This window comes from Macaca thibetana, chromosome 11, assembly GCF_024542745.1.
Source record: "Macaca thibetana thibetana isolate TM-01 chromosome 11, ASM2454274v1, whole genome shotgun sequence".
Taxonomy (NCBI): Eukaryota; Metazoa; Chordata; class Mammalia; order Primates; family Cercopithecidae; genus Macaca; species Macaca thibetana.
In genome coordinates this window covers 76,988,657-77,012,514 of record NC_065588.1, presented here as the reverse complement: position 1 = coordinate 77,012,514, position 23,858 = coordinate 76,988,657, and the positions used below count along the sequence as shown (strand labels likewise).

At 36.7% G+C, this 23,858-nt stretch overlaps 1 protein-coding gene across 3 annotated transcripts in view; it reads left to right on the top strand.

Moving 5' to 3' along the window:
• LIN7A (lin-7 homolog A, crumbs cell polarity complex component) overlaps positions 1-23,858 on the top strand; it is a 149,805-nt gene that overhangs the window by 61,947 nt on the left and 64,000 nt on the right. Inside the window, exon 1 of one of the 3 annotated variants that reach the window (XM_050749263.1) lies at positions 14,507-18,095. The exons of the other annotated variants lie outside the window; for them this stretch is intronic. Within the exon in view, the coding sequence (XP_050605220.1) occupies positions 18,093-18,095 (3 nt within the window). The 5' untranslated portion in view covers positions 14,507-18,092. Of the gene's footprint in view, positions 1-14,506; positions 18,096-23,858 lie in introns of those variants that run through there. 3 annotated transcript variants of the gene reach the window in all.

Below are 23,858 nucleotides of genomic sequence, written 5' to 3'. Positions count from 1 at the left end.
TGGACCAATCAACACTCTGTAAAATGGACCAATCAGCAGGACATGGGAGGGGACAAATAAGGAAATAAAATCTGGCCACCCTAGCCAGCAGCAGCAATCTGCTTGGGTCACCTTCCACACTGTGGAAGCTTTGTTCTTTCCCACTTCACAATAAATCTTGCTGCTGCTCACCCCTGGGGTCCGTGCCACCTTAGAGCTGTAACACTCACCGCAAAGGTCCATGGCTTCATTCTTGAAGTCAGCGAGACCACAAACCCACCAGAAGGAACAAACTCTGGACACATTTGTTTTATTCAATTTTCTGAGAATATAATTTATCATTTTATCAGAGGAATTACAAAAAGAGAATGACTACATCACCCATTGGGAACAGAATTTTAAAGTATAGTTATAGTTCTATTTCTGCAGCTTTCTCTGAGTAAAGACACATTTTTAATGATGTGTAGAGAGTGCAACATCAACATGTCACTTTCTGGTAGCAAGTACAGGAGGCATCTTAGACTATAATTGCACTAATGGGTCATTGATCTTAAGGATATCTAAACAGACCCTTACAAATCATCTATAATGACTCTGAAGGCTGTTAGTGTCATTGTTGGGTAAATACTCAGCCCAAGCCTTTCTATTTGCTATTACAAATGATAAAATAAACAGTGCATATTTCCAGAAGCTTATAATTACATGTACTTACACAGTAGTTCAAAATAAGAGAGTCCTTGGAGAAGTTGTATTTTATATCAGTCAGATAGAGTGAACATTCTGTCTTCTGTTGAGATCACAGGACTGGAAATCAGAACTTCTATTTTTGGCACCACGGATGACAACTGTTTTTTTTGTTTTGTTTTGTTTTTCCCTCCCAGTGAACAAGTCATTTAACCTTTTCTTGCTTCAGTGTTGCCAACATAAATGGAGAGAAAGAAGTTCATTTGTATAAGCCATCTAAAATGAATGTTAAGTTACAAGTAGACATTTTAAAGCCAGTTTACTGTTATCCCTGGGGGTAATTTGCATGTAAAAAGAAATGAACTTAGTATCATTCATAATTCAAATATATGCAAGGCGATTACTAGCTTACTCCTTTCCTTTCTTCTTCCCTCTCTTCCTTCCTTTCTTCCTTTTTTTCTCCCATAGGGAAATATAGATTTAGGGCTGAAAACTGATCCCAGCTTTTTTTATTATTTCCTTGCTTTTCTTTGTATATAGTCTGATTGCAGTATTTTTTCCTAAAATATATTTAAATTTTATTTATTTAAAATATTATAAAGAGATAACCGTACTGTTGAAATATTCGGGGAATGTTCTCTTTCACTTACTATAATACTGCTAAGATTCCATAATTTTGGCGTTGTTGCGGTTCATTCGCTTTGGCTGCTGTGTGATATTTCATTGTGTGAAGATATCACAGTTTATAAAATCACTGTCTCTTATTGATGGACATTTGAGTTATTTCCAGGTTTTCACTATTGTGATTGACACTACTATTAACATACATGTTTCTCTGGTTAGATGACCAAGGCTTCTCTGGGGTGTTTGTGTGCATGTGGAACTTCTGGGTCATAAAGTATAAGAATATTCAATTTTTCTTTTCTTTTCTTTTTTTTTTTTGAGACTGAGTCTGTCTCTGTCAGCCAGGCTGGAGTGCAGTGACAGGATCTCGGCTCACTGCAACCTCTGCCTCCCGGGCTCAAGCAATTCTCCTGCCTTAGCCTCCCAAGTAGCTGGGATTACAGGCATGTGCCCGCATGCCCAGCTAGTTTTTGTATTTTTAGTAGAGACGGGGTTTCACCATGTTGGCCAGGGTGGTCAAAAACTCCTGACCTCAGGAAATCCTCCTGCCTCAGCCTCCCAAAGTGCTGGGATTACAGGCGTTAGACACCGTGCCCGGCCAAGAATATTCAACTTTAAGAGACAATGCCAAACAGTTTTCAAACTTGATTACTCCAATTTATACACTGACAAACAATGTGTAATTGTTTATCCATATTACCTCCAACAGTTGTATATGAGACATTTAAATTTTCATCAGTGGGACGTACAATGCAATGGGGTCTTATTGCAGTTATTTTTGGTGTTTACTTGATCAGTCAATTGTTGAATATATCCTCTTAGCCATATGTGTTTATTTTTCTGTGAAACATCCGTTCATGTGTTTTTCTACTAACTTGGGCTTTTACATATACTTATATATTCTTCTTATATATTCTTCTTAGTAGCTATTTTTGGGGGTGGTTTATATAGTGAATATATTCTCTTCCTTTGTAACTTGCCTTCAAGGTATCTTTCATGAATAAAGTTCTCAATTTTAAGTGCTCACATTGCTCTTGTTTAGAATATGCTTTTTGCGTATCTCACTTCAAAAATCTTTCCCTACCCCAGTGTCTAAAAGATTAGAGTTTTCCTAGTCTGTCACCTTACGATCCATCATCGTCTCCACGTAGGAATCTGTTTCTGGGTTCTCATCCCTTCGTTACTATTTAACTCATGGAGAGCCAAGGGAATGAGTTTGGGGAAAAGGGGTGCCACATAGTTTTGATCCTAGCTACTTGTGATCCCAGCTTTTGTCTCAGTGGGAGATTTCAATTTGTATCTGTCTCTCTCTGTCTCGTTTTCTCTATCTCTCTCTCTCTCTCTCTCTCTCTGGGGGTGTGTGTGTGTGTATAAAAATAAATTAATAAAACCAAGGCACTCATGAATCAATGTATAATGATGAGTGTGTGCCATAAACTAAAAGTCATAGTGATTCCAATTCTGTTCTTTGCACCTGAGATCCAAAGGGGGCAAAAAAGTAATAGAATACAGCCTACTGCACTCAAAAAAAGTTAGAACAGTTTCAAATCCATAATTTGTGGATCTCCATCTATTTTTCTTATTAAAGTTAAAGTTTTAAGTAATAGTCATCTACCTTATTAGACTGAAGGTAGAAAATGTCTATTTTAATCAAACAGAAAATTAGTACCTAGCATGATATCAGCCAAATAATAAGCATTTCATAAATATTTGTTGGGTGCATGGAAGAATTCCTTAAGATGACTCATTTTTATTAGTAGACAAACATATCTTTGATTTTCATAAATCTTGAATTATCAAATGAGACTCTGAGCTAATAGAAATCGCAGACAAAACATGCTAACATTTCTAGTTCAGAATAACATCTTACATTAAAATGGCTTCCACCCTTGAAAAGTGATCTGTCATTAGAGCCAAATTTTCAGGGTTCTTTATGTATTTGCATAAATATGTATGTTCTTATGAATGTGCAAATATGTAACACATGAGTTTTCATGTAGTAAATGTATAAAAGTTGGTAATGTATACAGGGTTAAAAGGAACCATAGAAAGCACCCAGTGCTGTGCTTTCTTTGCCTTTGGGAAATCATAAACTTATTTGTGAATCAGGTAAAATTATGGGCTTTTTTTCCTAGAAAAAAATGTACATGTGCAAATATTTTTATTAAAAATTCAGGGGGTTGGTAAATCTGAGACTGATCCACTTGGCACCTTGTCCTACTGTAAATGTAATTTTATGGATGAGAAAATAAGATACAGAAAGTTTAAGTGGTCTTTCAACCTAGTGAGTGCCTAAGTTAGCACCAGAACCAAAGTATTGCAGGTCCCAGTCTAGTTCTAGTTTTACTTGTTATGGATAATAGCTAAAACAGAACATTCTGGAATGTGGGAATAATGAAACATTATTATAAAGCTTGTCAGTAATGAGTTAAAATAGGAAAATTGCACCATGATTCCCATTTCCACAATCCCTATTCATAAATGTTCCATTTGTACCAACAACAATTTTTAAAATTTATGCCGTTTTGTTCTTTGCCTCAGTTAACACAAGACAATATATTGTCTTTTGGTATTCTATTTTCTCATATGTTTGTTATTCAAGTTTTCAAGAAACAATGTAAAAAATTTAGTTACTAATCATTGTATAATTGGCATTATTTAATCAAACCAGTTATGACATTTTCAGAAAATTTAAGCCCTTTCTGGAATAATTTAGTATTTTAAGACCAAACTTTAGCAAATGTATTTCTGGATCTACCACAAATATGCATGTCTATTTAAATGTGCCCATAGTTCTTTTCTTAGTAGGTTAGCACTAAAGGCAGAAAAATCATTTTCAACCAATAGCCACAGAGTTAGGAAGAAAGCCTGTTTTCTTAAATAGAAAAGAAATGTGTGACATGTAATCTTGTTATCCCAAACTACCTTGTTTTTCCCATGTCAACCTGTTCACCATATAATAAGCGATTCCCAGGCTTGATTAAGCCTGATACTTGGAAACTTTGGAACTACATTTTCTATTTCCCATAGATCAACATGTCAGACGTATCCTACTGCCTAAAGTCCAGCCCAAGAGTACTTTGCTGCCTATTCCCTATTTGCTAGCACCTAGAAATGCAGCTACAGAACCCAGCCCTATCAGTTGTTGGGCAAAATAGCAGAAAAAAAAAATCAGATAAACAAGTAACCAACCAAACAACAAAAAAAATATAAGAAACCATTTACCTTAGAATAGTCCAGGTGAGGGATTAGAGACTCCCAGTAACATACCTCTTCCTCTTTTCAATCTTGCTTCTGGAAAGATGGGCCAGTGACCAGTGACATTAATGACAGATAAATCATTGAGGTCTAGATAGCCAACAAAAGCATAACCTTGTTGACAATGCACAGGTATACATTTTCTGTGTTAAATGCAAAGATATTCCTCTCTTTATTTCAAATCAGAATGTTTTATTTTCACTTTCATTTTTTTTAGAGACAGGGTCTCACTCTATTGCCCAGGCTGGAGTGCAGTGGTGTGATCATAAGTCACTGCAGCCTCCAGCTCCTGGGCTCAAGCCATCCTCCTACCTCAGCCTCCTGAGTAGCTAGAACTACAGGCTTGTGCCACCATGCCCTGCCTAATTTTTAAAAATTGTTTCTGGAGACAAGGTCTCGCTATGTTGCCCAGGCTGGTCTTGAACTCCTGGGCTCAAGTGACCCACCCGCCTCTACCTCCCAAAGTACTGGGATTGCAGGTGTGAGCCACTGTGCTTGACCTGTTCCTCTGTTTTAAAGTCAGGAAAGGAGAGGGGGGATAAGCCTTTCTGGAACACTAAATAGATTAGGTTATTTCCCTTTCACTGATTTCCCTAAACACATCTTCCTACACAATTTTCAGGTCTTAACAACCTGGGGCTATCAACAGGCACAACAGCCATAAAAAGAGAACACCACCACACACATCTTTCTAAAGAATACTCAGGGCTAACTGTTCTGAGGAATGTAAACCCACATGGAGACAATATGGAGAAGTTTACTGACAGTCAACAAAATTAAAGAATTCTACCTTACAGTGCATCTGATCAAAAGGATATTCTGTTAATTTTCCTCTATGATCACCTGCTTAGCTGTCAGTTATTGTTGATTCCCTATTTTAGAAAGTGAATTGCAACTGGATTCTATAAAAATTTCTTTGAAAATCATTTGATCTCTTCATATATGGGACAGTAACTATTTTGTCTCCAGGATAGAGCCAACTACCACCACATGTTGAGAGAATTGAGAATGCTAGACATTGACTGAGTAAATCAGACTTTCCTAAACAAGCTATAAAATATGTCCTCCGGTCTGCGCGCGGTGTCTCATGCCTGTAATCCTAGCACTTTGGGAGGCCGAGGCAGGTGGATCACGAGGTCAGGAGATCGAGACCGTCCTGGCTAACACGGTGAAACCCAGTCTCTACTAAAAATACAAAAAATTAGCCGGGCGTGGTGGCGGGCGCCTGTAGTCCCAGCTACTCGGGAGGCTGAGGCAGGAGAATGGCGTAAACCCGGGAGGCAAAGCTTGCAGTGAGCCGAGATTGCGCCACTGCACTCCAGCGTGGGCGACAGAAAAAAAAAAAAAAAAAAAAAAAAAAAAAAAAAAAAAAAAAAGTCCTTCCTCCAAATGTGACAAAGATTTTTGTCAAGTATATTTCAATGAAAACTAAAAAAATTAAATAGCCAATGACAAGGTTGGAAGAAATTTAAGGTCTTAGAAAATTACGAATACACTATAATAGCTCAACAGAACTTCTCAATAATAAATGTTTTAAATTTTGAAGACAGTCCCATGAGAGGGCAGTAATTTATTAATTACTATGGTTGAGGAGTTTGTAATTATGAGCGTGATTCAAATCACATTGTTGATATTTCATGAAAAATATCTTGTCAAGCATAAGCAATTATTCAAACAATAGTTAACAGGAAGAGATTCATTTAGAATATTCATTTGCCTTAATTAATTTTGGCTCATCATTATAGCTGAGGGAGGAATTTTTCAAGATCTCCATGACTTAAGGACTGCAAATAATAGAATCGCTGAATTATGCTTTGTATTCAAATTTTCATCTTAGAAATGATAAACTTGGGTAATAAAGAGTTGACTTAAAATGTTGATTTAATCACAATGGCATAAAAATAAATGAAATTGATTGTTGTTCCAATTATGGCTTTATAATACTTTCATTGCCAGGTACAAAGAAAAAAATTGAAGTGTCCAGTATTTGAACATACAACTATACAAACATATTTTCTTCAACTTGAATTTATATATAATGAAAATTGGACTCTGTTAAGCTACAGCTTTAAATAATTGTCAAAACAGTTATGCCATATTTAGTTAGCTAAATAGGCATAATGATCTAACAATGAGAAAAATACTTTAAATATCAACTAATATTCTTATATTTTATAAAATATTTCTATTTTGTAGAAGTTTAAAAAATGTTTTCCTCATTGAATTCCTAGTGATAAAAAGGTTTACATTTGTCTATTACAAGATTCTAGAAATATTTTTACCATCAATACCTATGTTTAGTTGTGAAAGTTGCTTTACAATAAATTCCTAATTCAAAACGACTTTACAAACAAAATATTTATAAATTAGTCTCTATCTGACTGTTTTGTTTATTCAATACCCAATGTTCTGATGCTTAAAAGTATTGGTTTTCTTTTGATAAAGCAATATTTATAATGGTTACAAAAACATGCTTATTGAAGTATATTTCAATGTGTTTGGGATTTATATACATAATAACAACTAAAAAAAAAGTAAGATGAGTAGGTTTCCTCAATGCAATAGCTAATTTGAATATATAAAACTATTTAATTGGGTTTAAAAGCAGTTGCAATACAATTAAGCTTGTTCACTTGCTTTCCTAATAGAGAAATACCTTTTACAGATACTGTTTCAGACACTGCAATTCAATATACATAATTTTATTTTAATGTAACAAGTTATTTAGGAAATACACTCATTATATATTGTGTGTTAACTGCAAGGGACATTTCCTATTACCCATTCTTTTCCATTACCTCCCCTTTGACTTGGTCTTTTAAAACAAAATAACCGCTGATATATTCTCTTTCCCACTTCTCATCCCATTCTTTATCCTCTAATGTGGCAGGAAGAGGGAAAAAAGCTGAATTAGATGAGTATATTTCCCGCACTATTTTCAGCCTGAGATGTCTTAATTTTGTCTAATACTGGCTCCTTCAAAAATGTAGCAGTTACTACTTTTATGACCTTGGGGCTTAGATCATTTATATTTGAATGCTTTTTACATTTACAGCAGAATTTTGCATTGACCTTTCCCTGAGGTATACAAATAATTCCTTAGCATCTTTGATGTTAAAATAATATGAACATATTACATTTAAAGTTTTCACATACAAAGATAAATTTGGCCCAAAATTTGTGGATGTGAATGTACCTACCAGAGTACAACAAAATATCTTTCCCTATGCAAAGAAATATTAACTTTCAACTTGCAGCTAGCACCTGAAGGAGCACTCTGATGTTCTTGACTCTACTATACATAGTCTGACCATAGTCTTGGCTCAACAGTTTTTTCCTGTTCATAATTTCTGGTTACAAGAGACTTTGTCTACCCCTTTGTGGTCTCCCAGTAATCTATAGATGAGGGTACCAACCATATAGTAAGTATTTGTGATGGCAGTTACGATTTAGTGTATCTTTGGAACATTTCTTCAGTCCTCCATATTGTTATAAGAAGAACAGAGGTGATGAGACCTCTATGCTCCCCACTTCTGTTCATCTTACAACTTCTTGTTCTCCATGCTTTGCCCAGGACCTGCCCAGTGTTTGTATGTCCATCAGTTCTAATCATGTGGACTGACACAATTCACCTTTCTTCTTATTGAAAGAGTATACTTACATTAGTAATAACTCTGAAAATTCTCAAGGATACCAAGAAATATTATTTAATGCACACTTTATGGGGGTCATTCATTTTGTATTCATCCAAGATTTAAATATTTATTATTAAATTCCCTGGCAAATGGCAGCGTTTTAAGGAAGGACCGCCTTTTTATAATATGCATGGATGCACTAATTGTGATAATTATGGAACAAGATTTCCCCTAACATATTCTTTGTCATGTTGTGCCTTTATCACAGGGAGGGCATACCATGTGCATTGAGATCCTAGGAGAGGCCCCAGCACTATTAGGAATTAGGGAAGTTTCCAGAGCCTTGCAACCAGCAAGTTTTTTCTCCTTAAGTTAAATATCCCATATCTTTCTTTCAACTTTCCTCATAATGTCATGGTTTCCAATCCTTTAAAACATCTGGCTAGCTTTCTCTCCATGATCTCCAAAATTCATGAGAAATTCTTCTTGGAAGTATCTAACTCTATAATTTCATATTTTGTATGATAGGTTTCCATGCAACACTGTTAGGGTAAGTCATGTTCAATTACCCAATTGTTGAGCCAGAGTTGACAGCATTCAAGTGTTGCCTTCTCTTAAACTAAAAAGAAGACTATTTGCAAAAAAAGAAAAAAAAAAAAAAAAAAAACCCAGAGGCATAATGTGGTTGAGTTATGCTCTTAGTAGTTATATAGACATTTAAATATCTGACAATACCTATACTATTTTTGGCCATCTATTTCTTAGAATCCTCAAAAATGCAAGTTATTCCATGAAATGATTCCCAACAGTTTTTAAATTAAGTATATGTCTATTCTGAGGTCTCCTGAGGTGTGATAAAAAGAAGTCAGAGGGTGCCAATGGACGTGGTTTTCTGCCCACACCTCTTCAGATCTTTGCCAAGCCTCTCCTGTGGTGCTCAGATGGAGTGCAATGCCTTCTGCCTGAAGATGAATCCACCCCCAGCCAACCAAGCGATCCAACTAGGCAGTCTGAGTTCGTTAGAACTGTGATAGAACATGTTCATAGGTCCGCAGAACTCCCCCCACTGCAGGATCTTCTCATGTCAGATCAAAATGCTGTATTTTTGTGTGACCAGGGAACATATGCATCTTAAACTATCAACATGAGTTCCCACAAATCGTTCACTTGAGCTGCCTAGAATTCTGCTCATTTGTCTCATGAACTACACCACACAACCTTTAAAAATGTATATATAGAGAGAGTAGATTAGATACTTTGGTTTAAAGTGCTACATGCCAATGCCTTTTCTCCACTTAGCCAAAACTTAGGCCACCTTAGCTTCACCTTCTACTTCACTTTGCAACTTCTTGCTGGCAATCGTGTCATGGTTTAGATTAAATATCGCCTTCTTATCCATCTTTCTTAAGTGTCAAGTATAGAGCAGTTGAGATGCAGTGGGTCTAGCTTTTAACACTGGAAAAGTCTTGGCTCTAGGATTTCTGTGAGGGTGATCCTGTTTTGCAACCTGAGAGTAGGCATATCTGATGGGGGCCCCTCCTGAAACCAGCCCAGAGGCAAGTACTGGTTTTTAGTGATATTATCTGCTACATAGTTTATCCTCAGTTAATTAAAGCTCAGCAATGGGCTCTGCTGAGCAACTGGGCAGGTAACATTCCTGGTTTCTGAATTAATTACTTCCTGAAAACTTTGACCTGAATTACATCAAAAGACAAATAACACATGGCTATGAAGAAAAGAGTTAAGTCCTGCAGTTTCTTTCCTGTTTTTGTTGTTGTTGTTGTTTGTTGTTTTTGTTTGTTTGTTTGATTTTTTGAGACAGAGTTTTGCTCTTGTTGCCCAGGCTGGAGTGCAATGGCATGATCTCGGCTCACGGCAACCTCCACTTCCCAGGTTCAAACAATTCTCCCTGCTCAGCTTCCCGAGTAGCTGGGACCACAGACATGTGCCATCACACCTGGCTAATTTTATATTTTTAGTAGAGATGGGGTTTCTCCATGTTGGTCAGGCTGGTCTCGAACTCCCCACCTCAGGTGATCCGCCCTCCTCGGCCTCCCAAAGTGCTGGGATTACAGGTGTGAGCCACCGTTTCCAGCCAGTTTATTTCCTCTTTTACCAGCAGGACAGATGTCTCTTTATCCTTGGGTATGCAAACACTGACATGCTGGAAGAACTTTGTGAATGATTACCTTGGTACTAGGCAGATGGCCTCTCATAATGATTATTACACTCTTGTGGGAGGCAACTTAAACATCATCAGAGAAAAGAAGTGGTACCAAGGTGCAGTCAAGTTGCTAATCATCCATTATTTCACTATAGGAAGCTGAAATAGCTGCTTCCAGCTTTCACTTTGCTTTGCTGTCAATGTAGTAACATTTCAGGGATAAGTATTTTTATGTGGACTCTAAACCTTAACTATACTCAAATGAAAATTGAAATACTACTGTGTTAAACTGACAAGATATAATAAATGCAGCAGATTTTTTTTTTACATATTTCTGTGTATTAAGGTGATGGGTTGAAGTACTACTAGCAAGGCACAAGTGGAAAATACTCGATGTTTAGTGATATTGGGCTCTTACCCCAATAAATTGTTTTAAGAAGGAAAAACATTTTTTAAAGTAAACAATTGAAATTTACTATAAGACATTACATCCTGCTCTAGGAATGGGGTTATTTATGGTTGGTATTTCTCTGAACCCTGTCATCTTCATAGTGTCTCATTATTATGGAACATAATGTTCATACAGAAAGCGTGTCAAAAGAAAACTCATAGAAGTCTTGTGTAAGAGAAAACTTGTCCAAGAAGATTGAAAGCTATCTGTTAGAACATGGCAAAAAAGGAATACAGCAGATACTCCAGAGCTGCTACAACAGTCTCCTTCACTTCTCTCTAATTGGCAGAATGATTTTGTTCAGGTTTATACCCCCACCTCTTAGCGCCTGTCTGACTCAGGGAAGGGGTGACTCTGTCCTCGGCTAGTTGGGTCCATCTGACTGGTTTAATCTAAGGCAGGAGTCATGGTCTAATTTCCCTTGTCAGGAGGAAGGATGTGACGCTGATCCAGTCAATGGGGCATGAGGAGAAGTCCAAGGGTGAGTTTCTGACAAAGATATGATGGCTATTAAAAGAGACGTGGGACTAGGCACCGTGGCTCTCATCTATAATCCCAACAGTTTGGGAGGCTGAGGTGGCAGGATCGCTTGAGGCCAGGAGTTCAAGACTGGTCAACATGGCAAGACCCTGTCTCTACAAAAAATGTAACACTTAGCTGGGCACAGTGGTACATGCCTGTGACCCCAGCTACTTGGGGGGGCTGAGGCAAGAGGATGCCTTGAGCCCAGGATTTGGAAGCTGCAGGGAGCTATGACAGCATCACTGCACTCCAGTCTGGGTGACAGAACGAGACTCTGTCTCTAAAATAAAATTTTTTAAAAAAGAGACAGGGCAACCAGTAATGCCCTCTTTTCCACTGGGTGTTGCCTTGTCTGCATGTGATTTTTGGAACTGCGGCAGCCTTTGGAGGATGGTGAGGATAACAAACCTCCAAAGACACAGTTGGCATTCTAAGAATTCCAGAGGTGTAAAAACCTGGATGTCCTTGATGAAAAAATGGTCTCTGAACTAATTCCTTAGATTTTCTTTACCTTGAACTTTCATGTTATTAGTTTTTCTCGGTGTTTGAACCAGTGGTTCCCAAACTGTGCTGCACTAGGGAATCACGTGGAGTGCTTTTGAAAGTCTCAGTGCCCAGCTCTCAGCCCATTGCAATTTGATCAGAATGTTGGGGTGGGAGCCAGACATCACTATGTTTTCAGAATCCCCAGGTGATTCCATTGGGCAGCAACATTTGGAAACCATATGGTTTGAGCAATTTTGAATTATATCTTTCATTTCTATCTGAGTTTTTCATAACTGAAACAACAAAACCTAAACTAAAAAAGAAAATCCAGACTGAAAACATTATTTGTGCATTTAAGTACACTGGATAATAAGACAGAAAAAAAAATTAAGAAGAGTATAATAGAGTCAACAACATGCTTTCATAGTTTTCAAAAGGAACTCCAAGTCAATTACTTAGCAATCAGTTTGAACCATATTCAAATGTAATCAAGTACCTACTACTTTTGATAGAGTAGTCTCACTGATTGTTTTCTTTGATAAAGCTTTTTATCCATTAAATAACCTGTAGCATAATTTATGTAAAATAATTAAAAGTGAGAGACTCCTTTCATCTTTATTAAATTTAGTCTTTGAAGACTATGTCTACATAACAGAAACAAATAATGGATTCTATTACATTTAATTTCAAGAGAGGAAGACTAGTTATCTTTGTCACTTGTTACAAATCCCCGCGCCCACACACAACACATGCACAGCCTTTTAAAAACATCACTGCTGAATCCTTGATTAAGGCCCTTTATAATACCTTACCTCTTATCTGACCCATGAATTATAATTTAGGAAACTATCTAAGAAATGGCCCATAGTGATTTAAACTCCACGTGGGAGACATAGGCCACAAACCTGACAGCTTATTGTGAATCCTGGCAACAATTCTTTGACTTAGCCAGTTTACAGAAGAAACATTTTCCATCCTCTGAAAGGCTGTATGGGCACTTACTTTGAGGAGGGGAACTTACCATCATCTACCTCTCCAGATCACACAGCCATGTCTTAAATCCTTTCCCTTCTCTGAGATACAGAGGGAAGCTGTCCGTCCTTTCTCACATAAAACCCTATGCACTGGATCCAGCATCTTGCAGAGAATCTGTGTCACCTTTCAGCCCTAAAGTGGACATTTTGGCACTGTCACTCCTGACCATGTTTGTGATCACACCACATTGTGATCTAATATGACAGCTGCTAAACTACCAGTTTCAAGGAAAACCTCCGTGATTTCTCACAGCTATTGTTAATCTCATCCTTCTTCTCCATTGCTCAGTTCTTAGACTTAGGCTTTTGCTTCACCTTTAAGTAAGATTGTAAAAACTGGACAGATATTATGTAAGTAGGCATCCTTATTCTTATCCAAGAGCAGGATAGGCCACTCAGTTTAAAAAACAAACCTGTTTTTTAAAATGACAGATGAATGGGCTTTGCATTTCATAGGTCATATCCGTGTAGAATTTCTTTAATTTTGTAATACACAGAGATAACTTGCTTAACAGATGAGAAATATGACTACACAATCTTATTAAGTGAGAGAGTTTTTAAAATATGCATTTAGATAGAGTGTAAGAACATAAAGAAGACACCATAAACTTTAAAAACAGGCATGGAATCAGAAGGTTGTTTTTCTTTAATGCTGAGCTATGCTGACAGTTATCTCCAATAAAAATGAATGAGCAATGTGAGAGGAATAATCAGTGTCTGAGAGATTCTTTGCATTTACATGAATTGATAGCATTTACCAGATTGAGGGTAAGTACTAATGAAGCACTTCAACCTAATTAAAACTTTCTGAGCTTTCTTTTTCCCCCTTTAACAAAGTTAGATTTTTATAGGATTTAATTTGAAGGTGATGGAAATACAAAGGCAGATTTTTGTCATCCCCAAAGACAGGTTAATAATGCATTCAAATTCATATCTTTTTTCACTTTGATAAAACTGACCTACTTTCCCTTTTAGAGAGAAAATGTCTTATGAAATATTTTTCACATAAAAAAATGTTGCATTTTGATGCCTTTCTTTTTCCATTCTATAATTGAACCTGGCATATCACTTCCAAAAGTTAAATGAAGTTTAGTTCATTTTCAGGTCTGGGCTTTTTAATGAGTTAGCATCTCTGTTACTTGAGACAAGCCGCATTCAGTGCTTTGCATGCCTGGGAATTTTTCTGACAGTAGTGATAATGATGCAGATGTTTCTCTTTGCAGGGATTTTCCAACAATGTTCCTAATGAAAACACATGTCTACTTCCTGGCAAATAAAAAAAAAAATCATTTTTCAAAACAAAAAATTCAAGTGCTTTCATCCTAAAATGGCAAATGTAAACAGCCATTATTTTCTCCACATCATTTTTGCTGGTTTTTTTTTTTCAGCAATAAAGTGATTATTATTTTTTTCTCATCTTGATATGGAAACAATTTCAACAAAATCTTATGCAGATCCCAAGTGAAGTGGAGATGGTTAGAGCGGTGGGGTCAAGCCTTGCGAATTGAGTCTTGGAATAGATTTACCATGTGATCTTAAGCCTCATGTCTGGGTCAGCTGATTTCGTTTCAACACAGAAATAATCACAGTTGCTACAAGTATTATGCCCTTAAACTTATGAGTGTAACTTTGTCTTTTGAGTCTTCTATAGATATAAATAGTGAAAAAATATCTATATAGATCATGTTTTAACAAATCTTTTTTATTTTAAAAAATACATGAAATTTCACTCAATTCAGCGAGGTTTCTGCAAAAACAAAATTCCAGATACATTTTGAGGGTTGAGTGAATATTTGCTGCTGCTTTTCTTTTAAATGTTCATTAAAAGGAACATTTTAATGTTGAAAAAAAAAGCCTTTCATCATTCATCAGTTAGCTGTTAAAAAGGAGTTTCCAGCTTACATGCAAAAGAAATGTCCTTACCCTATTGTTAAGCATCGTAACCCATACCACCAGATGGGGTATAGGAGAGGGCAAGGACCAGAGATGTCTGTTGTATCTATAACTTGGTCATTAAAAAATGCTTTAAAGTTATTTTTCTATGTTAAGAGGACTATGTCAAAATGCCACATCATAAAGACTACATCAATATTTTTTTCACATGTTACTATCAATGAGGCCATTACGAGTCTTCTTTCCCTCCTTGGGTGAGGGTGCCATCATGGTCATTAGGACATATAATTAAACACTCATCAGAATAGAAGGTCAAAGGGCCTGGGAAATCTGGATAACTCAAGCCAAATAAAATCAATGGTTAATTGCATCTTGGCTAAGTTTATCTGCACCTTTGGATAGATGATTATGTGCTCTCTTTCTCCATTCTTTAAGCTGACACACTAACTGCCTTTTTGTAGATCAAACCTTAGAACTTGATTTAGACTCTGCCTCTATAAACAAAGTGTGTTTAATTATGCATATTTTCTGCCTCTATATCAATTACCTGGTTTAATCTACAAGAAAGCGGAGAACTAAATCATTATTTGTGAGAGTCTATTTAGTTCTTGAAATAATGAACTTGAAATAGAACTCTAATAGAAGTCAGCCTTAAGTCAGCATCCTTAAAATCTTCCTCCTTTCCTTCCTCTTTCTTTCTATCAAAGCTCTACATGCATAAGAGCTAGAGCCCATCTTAGGCTACAAATCAGAACCTAGTGATTGTTTTATAGTCTTGACATCCATCTTGTGAAAGTAATTATACAGAGCCAAGCATGGTGCATTGACCATAACTTGAATGTAACAGAACATGTGAGAAAAGACGTAATGGAAAACTCCTCTCTGTGAAGAGTATAGTCTGGCATTTTGGTAACAGTGAGTCAGGATGGTGTTAGTAAAGGTAAGCCCAATCTGGAATCTTTAATTTTGTACCTTCTTTTTCTGTAGGAAAAATTGAGTCATCTAATGCATGCACTCATGTTCCCCAGCTGAGGATGAACAAGGCAATACTCTGTCTTCCTGTTACAACAACTTGTAATGAATTGGGCTTTTTGCCATCTATTTAGTGCCCTATTCATCACATTGTTGTGCCTTTTCTTGGTGATTTTGCTGTTTAAAATAGACCCTCATCATAGTGCTGAGGTGCTGTCTACTGTTTGTCAGTACACGAATTTGGTGATGTGCCTTAGAGAGAAAATATGTGTTAGATAAGCTTCGTTCAGACATGCATTACAGTGCTATTGGCCTTGAGTTCAATGTTAATGAATCAACAATATATATTAAATAAGATGTCTTTAAACAAAAAACATTCACAAAACAGTTATGAATTGATTGTTGCTGAAAATGTGACCAGAGATTGAGAGAAACCTAACCATGTATTTTCTCTAGAAATAGTGGTTCAGAATTTGCTAATTTAGTCTTTGCAGGGACTTTATACAACATTACTGCAAATAAGAAGAATCAATGGTAGTCCTTATTTTCAGTATAATCAATTCAAGAAAAGAGGTCAGGCCTAGGTATACAGTCGTATCACATGAAAGGTTAAGATCCATAATTTTAAAGGATTCCTGGAAATTGTGAAATATGATGAAACTCTTTTTGCAGCCTTTACAGATTACCAAATTGTGCCTCACTCTCCATCGTGTTAGTATAACCTGAAGGACGTGGTGACAGTTGAGACAGTTATAAACTCAACCACCTGGTAACTTCTTTGGAAAATAACCAAATCATCTATTTCTCTATTTTGAGATCTATTTTGAATGTCACACAACTATTATCTTAAAAGTCTTTAAATGATTCTGATACCAGCACATTGATGATGGCTTCTTTAAAATAATGTAAAAGAATATTTAATTAGTGGGGAAAGTATTCACAATATTTTAAGTGAAAAATCAGGTTATATATAAGCTGGTGCAAGACTGACTTCAGAGACAGCTCTCAAAGACCTGCCTCACAGAGCTGCCTGCTCCAGGAACTAGAGTCATCTTTAAGTCATGTCTGTTTTCTGACCAAGATAATTGCTTAGATTGGTTTTATATCCTCTGGACTGCCAAGGGCAGCTAGTTGCCCAGCTAATGTGAGATTGTCTGCAGGTTATGAGCAGAGCTCCTCCGGGCACCTCGCTCTGCAACCAAGAATCAGTGGTCCCGTGGGACATCAATGCTGACTAATTAAGACAAGGAGACAGTCAGGACAGTAAAGACAGTGGTATCTCAGGGTGTATCTGCTTCTCGCTGCAGAGTATCTGCAGAACTAAACCTTCCTGAAGAAAACTCACTTTAGTCCACACCTTCATTCATGGCCCAGTGGCAGTTGTAGCAGCCCTGGACTCCAGGCAGAAGCCAACTGCCCTATCTGTCGGGATTACATGAGTGATACCATCACCATCAAATGTGGGCAAAACTTCTGTCACTCCTCCATCCAGCAGCGCTGGGTGGATTTACAGGACAGCGTCCCTTGCCTGTCCAGTGTCACCAGTGCCAAGAAGAGCACTGCAGGAGCAACACCCTGCTGGGAAGGACGACTGAAACTGCCAGGATACGCCACATCACCGGGAACAAAACAAAGAGGCAGGCACCAACATGTTGTGCAAGAAGCACTATCGGATCCTGACTCTTTTCTGTGAGGAAGACCTAGAGGTGTGACGTCTTCTGTGTACTCAGCCCCCTGACCACCAGGGTCAGTCACCACTTGAGGCCCAGAGAGAAAGCTGCCTCTCATCACCAGAAGAGGCTCAGCAGTTACATTAAGTCTCTGGAAAGGAAAGTTGTAGACATTCCAAAATTAGTAGCCACTCAAGATAGAAAACCTTTACAATTGAGAAATAGGGTGAAAAACCAGATACAGACATCCTCTAAATGTGAGCACTTGAACCTATTTGTGGATAATGAGCAAGAGGCAGTTCTCTCAAGGTTAGCTGACAAAGAGAACATTCAAAAGAAACTTAATGCAAGCATAGCATTTTCAGACTACGTTTCCACAATCAAAGATCTACTAAAGGAGGTGGCAGAAAAGAGTGTGATGTCAGAAATGAAAGTGCTGCTGGGCATCAAGAGTATCTGCAACAGACATGAAAGCCTGAAAACTTCAGCTCTCTATTCACTCCTTTACAGTTTATTCAGTTGCTCTGGCTTCCAGAATGATGTGCAGTTTATCCAGTTGTTCTGGGTTCTGAAGGCTTTGATTCCTGCCGGCATTACTGAGAGGCTGAAGTGGTCCATTCACCATCCTGAATTAACCATCGGGGCTGTAAAGACTCCCTCTTCAGGAAAGGAAAGTGATCTCTATCAGAACAGACAGATGCTGGACAACGGAGCTACAGAATGGTAACTCTGTTGCTTGAGGCACTATTTTAGTCATCCTTCTGCTAAAGGAAAAGGCCAGAGTAGTTGGCATCTATCTGGGCTATGAGTTTGGCAATATTTTGTGTTGCAATTTGAATGACTTGTCTCACATCCATTCTTTCATTGGTGTTAATTTTTCTGAAATACTAAGCTTTATTTCAGTATTGAACATGATTCTAAACCTCTTGCAATCTGTGTGGTAACAGATTATGAAGGATGAACTTGACATTGCTTTATTTTCTGCCTGTAATTTGTGGACAGTAGGTAGAATATTGTACAACTCTCCGTGAACCTAGCACTAAAATTTTTTAAAAATCTTCCTATGACTTAAACACACATATAAAATTGTATAATGTAGGCTCTTCCTTGTCTGGTTTAACTCAAAAGAATTATTTTGAGATTATCTATGTTGTTGCATGAGTCAATAGATAATTTGTTTTTATTGCTGAGTAGTAGTCCATTATATAAATATACCACAGTTTGCTTATTCATTCACCCACTAATGGGCATTTGGGCCACATATTGTCTCTCCACAGGGGATGTAGATTGCTTCTTTGCTCATCTCTTGCCCTTATTATTGGCACACACTGAGCTGCCAAAACTCTACCAAAGGGGCACTATACCAATATCTATCAACATTGGAAATGCATATACTTTTGACTCAGTAATTTACTTCAGTGAATTTATCGTAAAGATATGTTCTCACACTTATAAAACACAGATATTCAAGGTTATTTCTTGCAGTACAGCTTGTAAGAAAAAAAAGCACCTCATTAGAGGTGATTTTTTCAATTAGATTTTTCTCAAAATCATTAGAGAATTGATTAAATGAATTATGATGCATCCAAATTGGAGTAATATGAGGCTTTAAGTAGAATGAGCATTAATATGTACTCAAATGTCATAATTTCCAAATAGTGTAAAAAATAAAGAAAACAAAACAAAATATTAGATTATAAAAAGTATGTAATGATTGGCTTGATTTAAAAAACTAACAAAAAGATTAAAATTAAGTATGATAGATTGTTAATAGTCATGTCCTTCGGCATGGAATTATAAATCATTTTAATTTCTTGCTTATATATATCTATATTGTACATATTTTCTATAGTGTATAGGAATTACTTTTACTTTAAAATCACTTCTTAAAAATTTGGGGTTTTAGGCCGGGCGCGGTGGCTCAAGCCTGTAATCCCAGCACTTTGGGAGGCCGAGGCGGGCGGATCACAAGGTCAGGAGATCGAGACCACAGTGAAACCCCGTCTCTACTAAAAATACAAAAAATTAGCCGGGAGCGGTGGCGGGCGCCTGTAGTCCCAGCTACTCAGGAGGCTGAGGCAGGAGAATGGCGTGAACCCAGGAGGCGGAGCTTGCAGTGAGCCGAGATCGCGCCACTGCACTCCAGCCTGGGCAACAGCGTGAGACTCCGTCTCAAAAAAAAAAAAAAAAAAAAAAAAAAAAAAAAATTTGGGTTTTTATTGTGTTTATTTTCCCCTAAATATAATCCATTTAAAAAGGAGTACATGTGAGTTATTTAATTTTTTTAAAAAGATGCTTTGGCTCAATAGGTTCAATATGACTAAGGCTGGGCTTATAAATTACATAAATAGATGTTGGAGCCCCTCAAAATTCTCTCATTTTCTCATTCTCAATTTCTCCTAGAGGGTAAAGTATACACAAAGGCTTCTTCTGACAAAGAAATAACCCCAAAATTATATTTTATAGCCTACATTTTCCCTCTGAGCTTTAGACCTGCATATTCAGCTGTCTACTGAACATCTCCTCCTAGAGATCACAAGATGATTCACACAACATTGTCTGAAATCAAGCTTCTTAACCCACATCTTTTACCATACCATCAAACTGGACCTCTTCCTATCTTTTGTAACCTGAGCCTACCATCATCAAATTACATTGTTTGCTCCCTAATTATACTCACTGTTGTTAACATCTCTCACCTCCCAAACTATAAGTCTTGTTTTTAACCTTAATTCATTTATGATGCAGTATTAGTTGTGTGTCAAATATTATATGGAACACACTTAAGCTAGAAATTTATTTATTGTTTATCTGAAATTCTAATTTAATTGGGCATCCTGTATTTTTATTGCTACATCTGGCAACCTTATTATTAGCTATAAAAATTTTAATTCAATCAACTGAATAATCAGGTTGGCTTATTTACTGAGTTAAATTTTTTCCTCAGCGTTCATTTGATTAGCTGATATGACTCCCATGACAATGACAATGTATCCCTAATTGTTCCTAGATAATATATTCACCTGATAAAGACTTATATTAAAAAGTAAACCTTATTTTACAACCCTGGCAAACTTTTAAGTACACTAGTAAATTTCAAGTCTGCTGAGCCAATATCTAAGCACTTCGCAATCCTTCATAAAGTGTCACATCAACATAATCCAGACAATAAAAATTAAGGCGTATTTGAATCCCCAAACCTTGTTTGAATTTTACCCAAAATAAGCAAATAAAGATCATTTAGTCACTTTGAATGGTGTTATGCTAATTGAAAATGACATCTTTCCAAAATTTTGCTCAGGCATTTCCTGTCACAGGGGATTCTGGCTGTGTAACAAGGACAAGACAGGGAACAGCTGCCTTAAGGGAATTCTTATTTGAACAACTAAAAAAAAAAAAGAAAGAAATTTCTTCTTGGTGGCTTGGCCACCTGCCATCTAGAGTAGAAACACCCTGTTATTTGTGATCTCATTTTTTTCCTTGAAGTTATTAAATGATTTGTACAAGTTATTTAATGTGAACTACTTTATTAAAGTTATATACATTAAGAGCCACCAGGAAATATAAACCAATTATAAAAATAAGTAGGGAAATTAAAAGTTAATAGCATAGCTTTAAAATTATAGTCATTCTTCAGTGTCATAGTTTCACAATTATTCTGCTTTTATATAATAGAATAATTAGTTCTGAAACTATAAATTTGAGCAAAGTATATTCTATTTACTTTGGAAAATTAAGTGTGTGGCATAGTCATTTTAATTCACCTAAAACAAGTGATATAAATAGCTTCTGGACATTTGAAAATTGGTAGAGACTTTTGAGGACTGTGCTATATTATGTACCTGTAGTCCTGATGCCTCCCTACTGAGCTCCCACAAAACCAGAATCAAATAAAAGGATGTGCTATTTACTGTCAGGAACAAGGAGACATTTAATCCTCTCTGTTAAGTGTTTCTAGAATACCATCCTAGAGGGTCTCCCCATCCTTTACTCATCATTTAAGAGGTAGACTGTTGGAGACGTTTCTCATGTGTCCTTCTCATTAAACTTAATCTATAAACATCATTTCAGAAAAAGGCCCAGTTTCTTTGTAACTTGACTAGGCAGATGGTTAGATATTTAAGGCCATCACTGTGTCCAGAATCCTTCTCATCTTCATCTAATCTGAGCATTGGAGATGACTTGCAACTTGAGACTACATTTTTCTTCAATCTGGTAATACCATTTTCACAGAAATTGGTTTTAAGACATGAGATTGATTATAAATTATGAATAATTTCAATTTGACTTTTCTATATCTGCAGTCTAGTTAATGTCCTTTAAAGCAAATCATAAATGGCATGTATCACATTGAAGCAAAATGTCTGAGTCATGTAGCTGAGCTCAGAAATATGCTTGTGGGCTGTAAGAAGTAGACATGAGGTTTCAGTGCTATTAAGATGGTATTCTATCCAGGCGCCCAGTAGTGCTCAAATCCTCTTTTGCATTCCGCCCTTCCTTCTCAGGGATTACTGCCAAAGGAAGCCAGGTACAAGGGCCATAACCAAATGGGAAACAAAGTACCACTTTGTTATCAGCATGGAAAGCACCCAGATCTTCTCTAGTGAAGCTTTTTCTGATAAAATATAGATTGGAGAATGAAGACTGGGCCCAGATGCCTAAGTAAACCATATGTTTTACTCCACTTTGAATCTAAGATACCTGGCTTGGCCTAGAAGGTGGAATATAAAATGAGAAGACTAACTATGTCAGCTCCAAGCAGGTACCCCCACCTAAGTTCTTGTGACATGGATACAGAAAGAGAAGAAGATGTATCTCACAGCAGCCAACCTTTGAGGGACACTATCAATACCACTAGTAAAGCCATGACCTTGTACAGTTCCTGCGTGCTGATCAGTCACATGGGCAGATCTTCCTTCCAGAAGGATATTGGGGCAACTAATAAGCAGATGTGCAGAGGCTAAAATGTGTGCCAGTGGGCAAGAAATGTTTAATCCTAAAGTATCACGTTTGCATCACATTTGTTTTCAATCGTCAGATTCAGTGGAGTTTTTGTTTTGTTTTGTTTTAGTTATAAGTAATGCCATCCTATTAATAACTTGGCTGTCAGATACATCTTGTCAGGATACAGATATATCTTGACTGAAGTAGTAGGTTCTAGAGGTAGTAGTAGGCTCTAGAGTAGGCTCTAGAGGTAGGCTGATTTTGTTTCTTGAAGACAATAGTGATATATTAATGAGTGTTAACTGAAGTTTCTTCTTCGGTGCCAAAAGGAAGCACTTTGTAGCCAAAGGCACTTAACATTGCAACAGCATGGTTTAAAATACCAATGAAAGTAATGGAGCTAACAGCCTAAACGAAAGTATTATATGTCCTTTGTATGTCCTTTGTGACTAAAAACTGGAGAGTTCATTTGTTTTTCTTCCTTGTTTGAGGACTTACGGAGTATTTCACACGGCACAGTTACCACTGAACCTAGGAGGAATGCTTCCTCTCCAAGACCTTGACCTATTCCTAGAGTTTGTCAACTGGTAAAACCAGTTTGCCACATTTATTTGACCAGTGATACTATCAAATGTCTTCTTTAGTGGTGGAGCCCTCTTTTATAACTCATTTCGGCCTAATAAAGATGTTGTCCTTTGCTTCTTTATACCTGTCAGTATTTTTTCTTGTCTGAGGAGTGGTATGTTTTCATCAAAGTTGACGGCTGCAGAGAAATGTAGAAAGATAGTATTCTGAAAATTCTGTCCTTGGATTTTCACTGGATCGATTTGAGCCATGATGATCTTACTGTAGTAGACATGACTTGTAAACAGTCTGTACCATTGCCATTTCTTTTTTCTTTTTTCTTTGTTTTGCAAAAAATGGCTGGCCCCAGGCAGTGAATTCCATACCCTAAATTTTTTAGTTTATAGGAATTCTAACACTACAGTTTTTAACAATATTTTCCACAGTTACAAAAGCATATAGAAAAGATACATAAAAGCTATATAGACAGCTATAGCTTTAAATGTATAAAACTTATATGTGACTGCCGGGTTTTCAAAATGAAAGGAGAAAAGACAATAAATAGATATTTTTAAAACATATCTTCCTTAGTAGATGAATCAGTTATTTTCACAAAACTTCCTAAAATAAGCAGACCAAGTTGTTGGTGACTTAAACTCTATTTCTATTTTATTGTAGTCATATCAAGTACAGTATGCACATTTACATCAGGGCACTTAATTTTGCAGGCATGGACTCCATTCTACTGAATGCAATTAATCAAATGATCCACAAATTCATTTTAGATACCTCCCTTGGCCTAAAATCTGCTTTCAAGAAGCCTGCAGTATTATTATATTATGATAAATACATTATGGCTTAATATTATGAATGTTGTCCAACTACCCAGGTAGCCTATAATTGTAAAAGAATGTGGGGAGCTAAATTTTTATTTTTAATGTAATGAAGATTTTAAAATATTTTAAAGTCAGATACCAT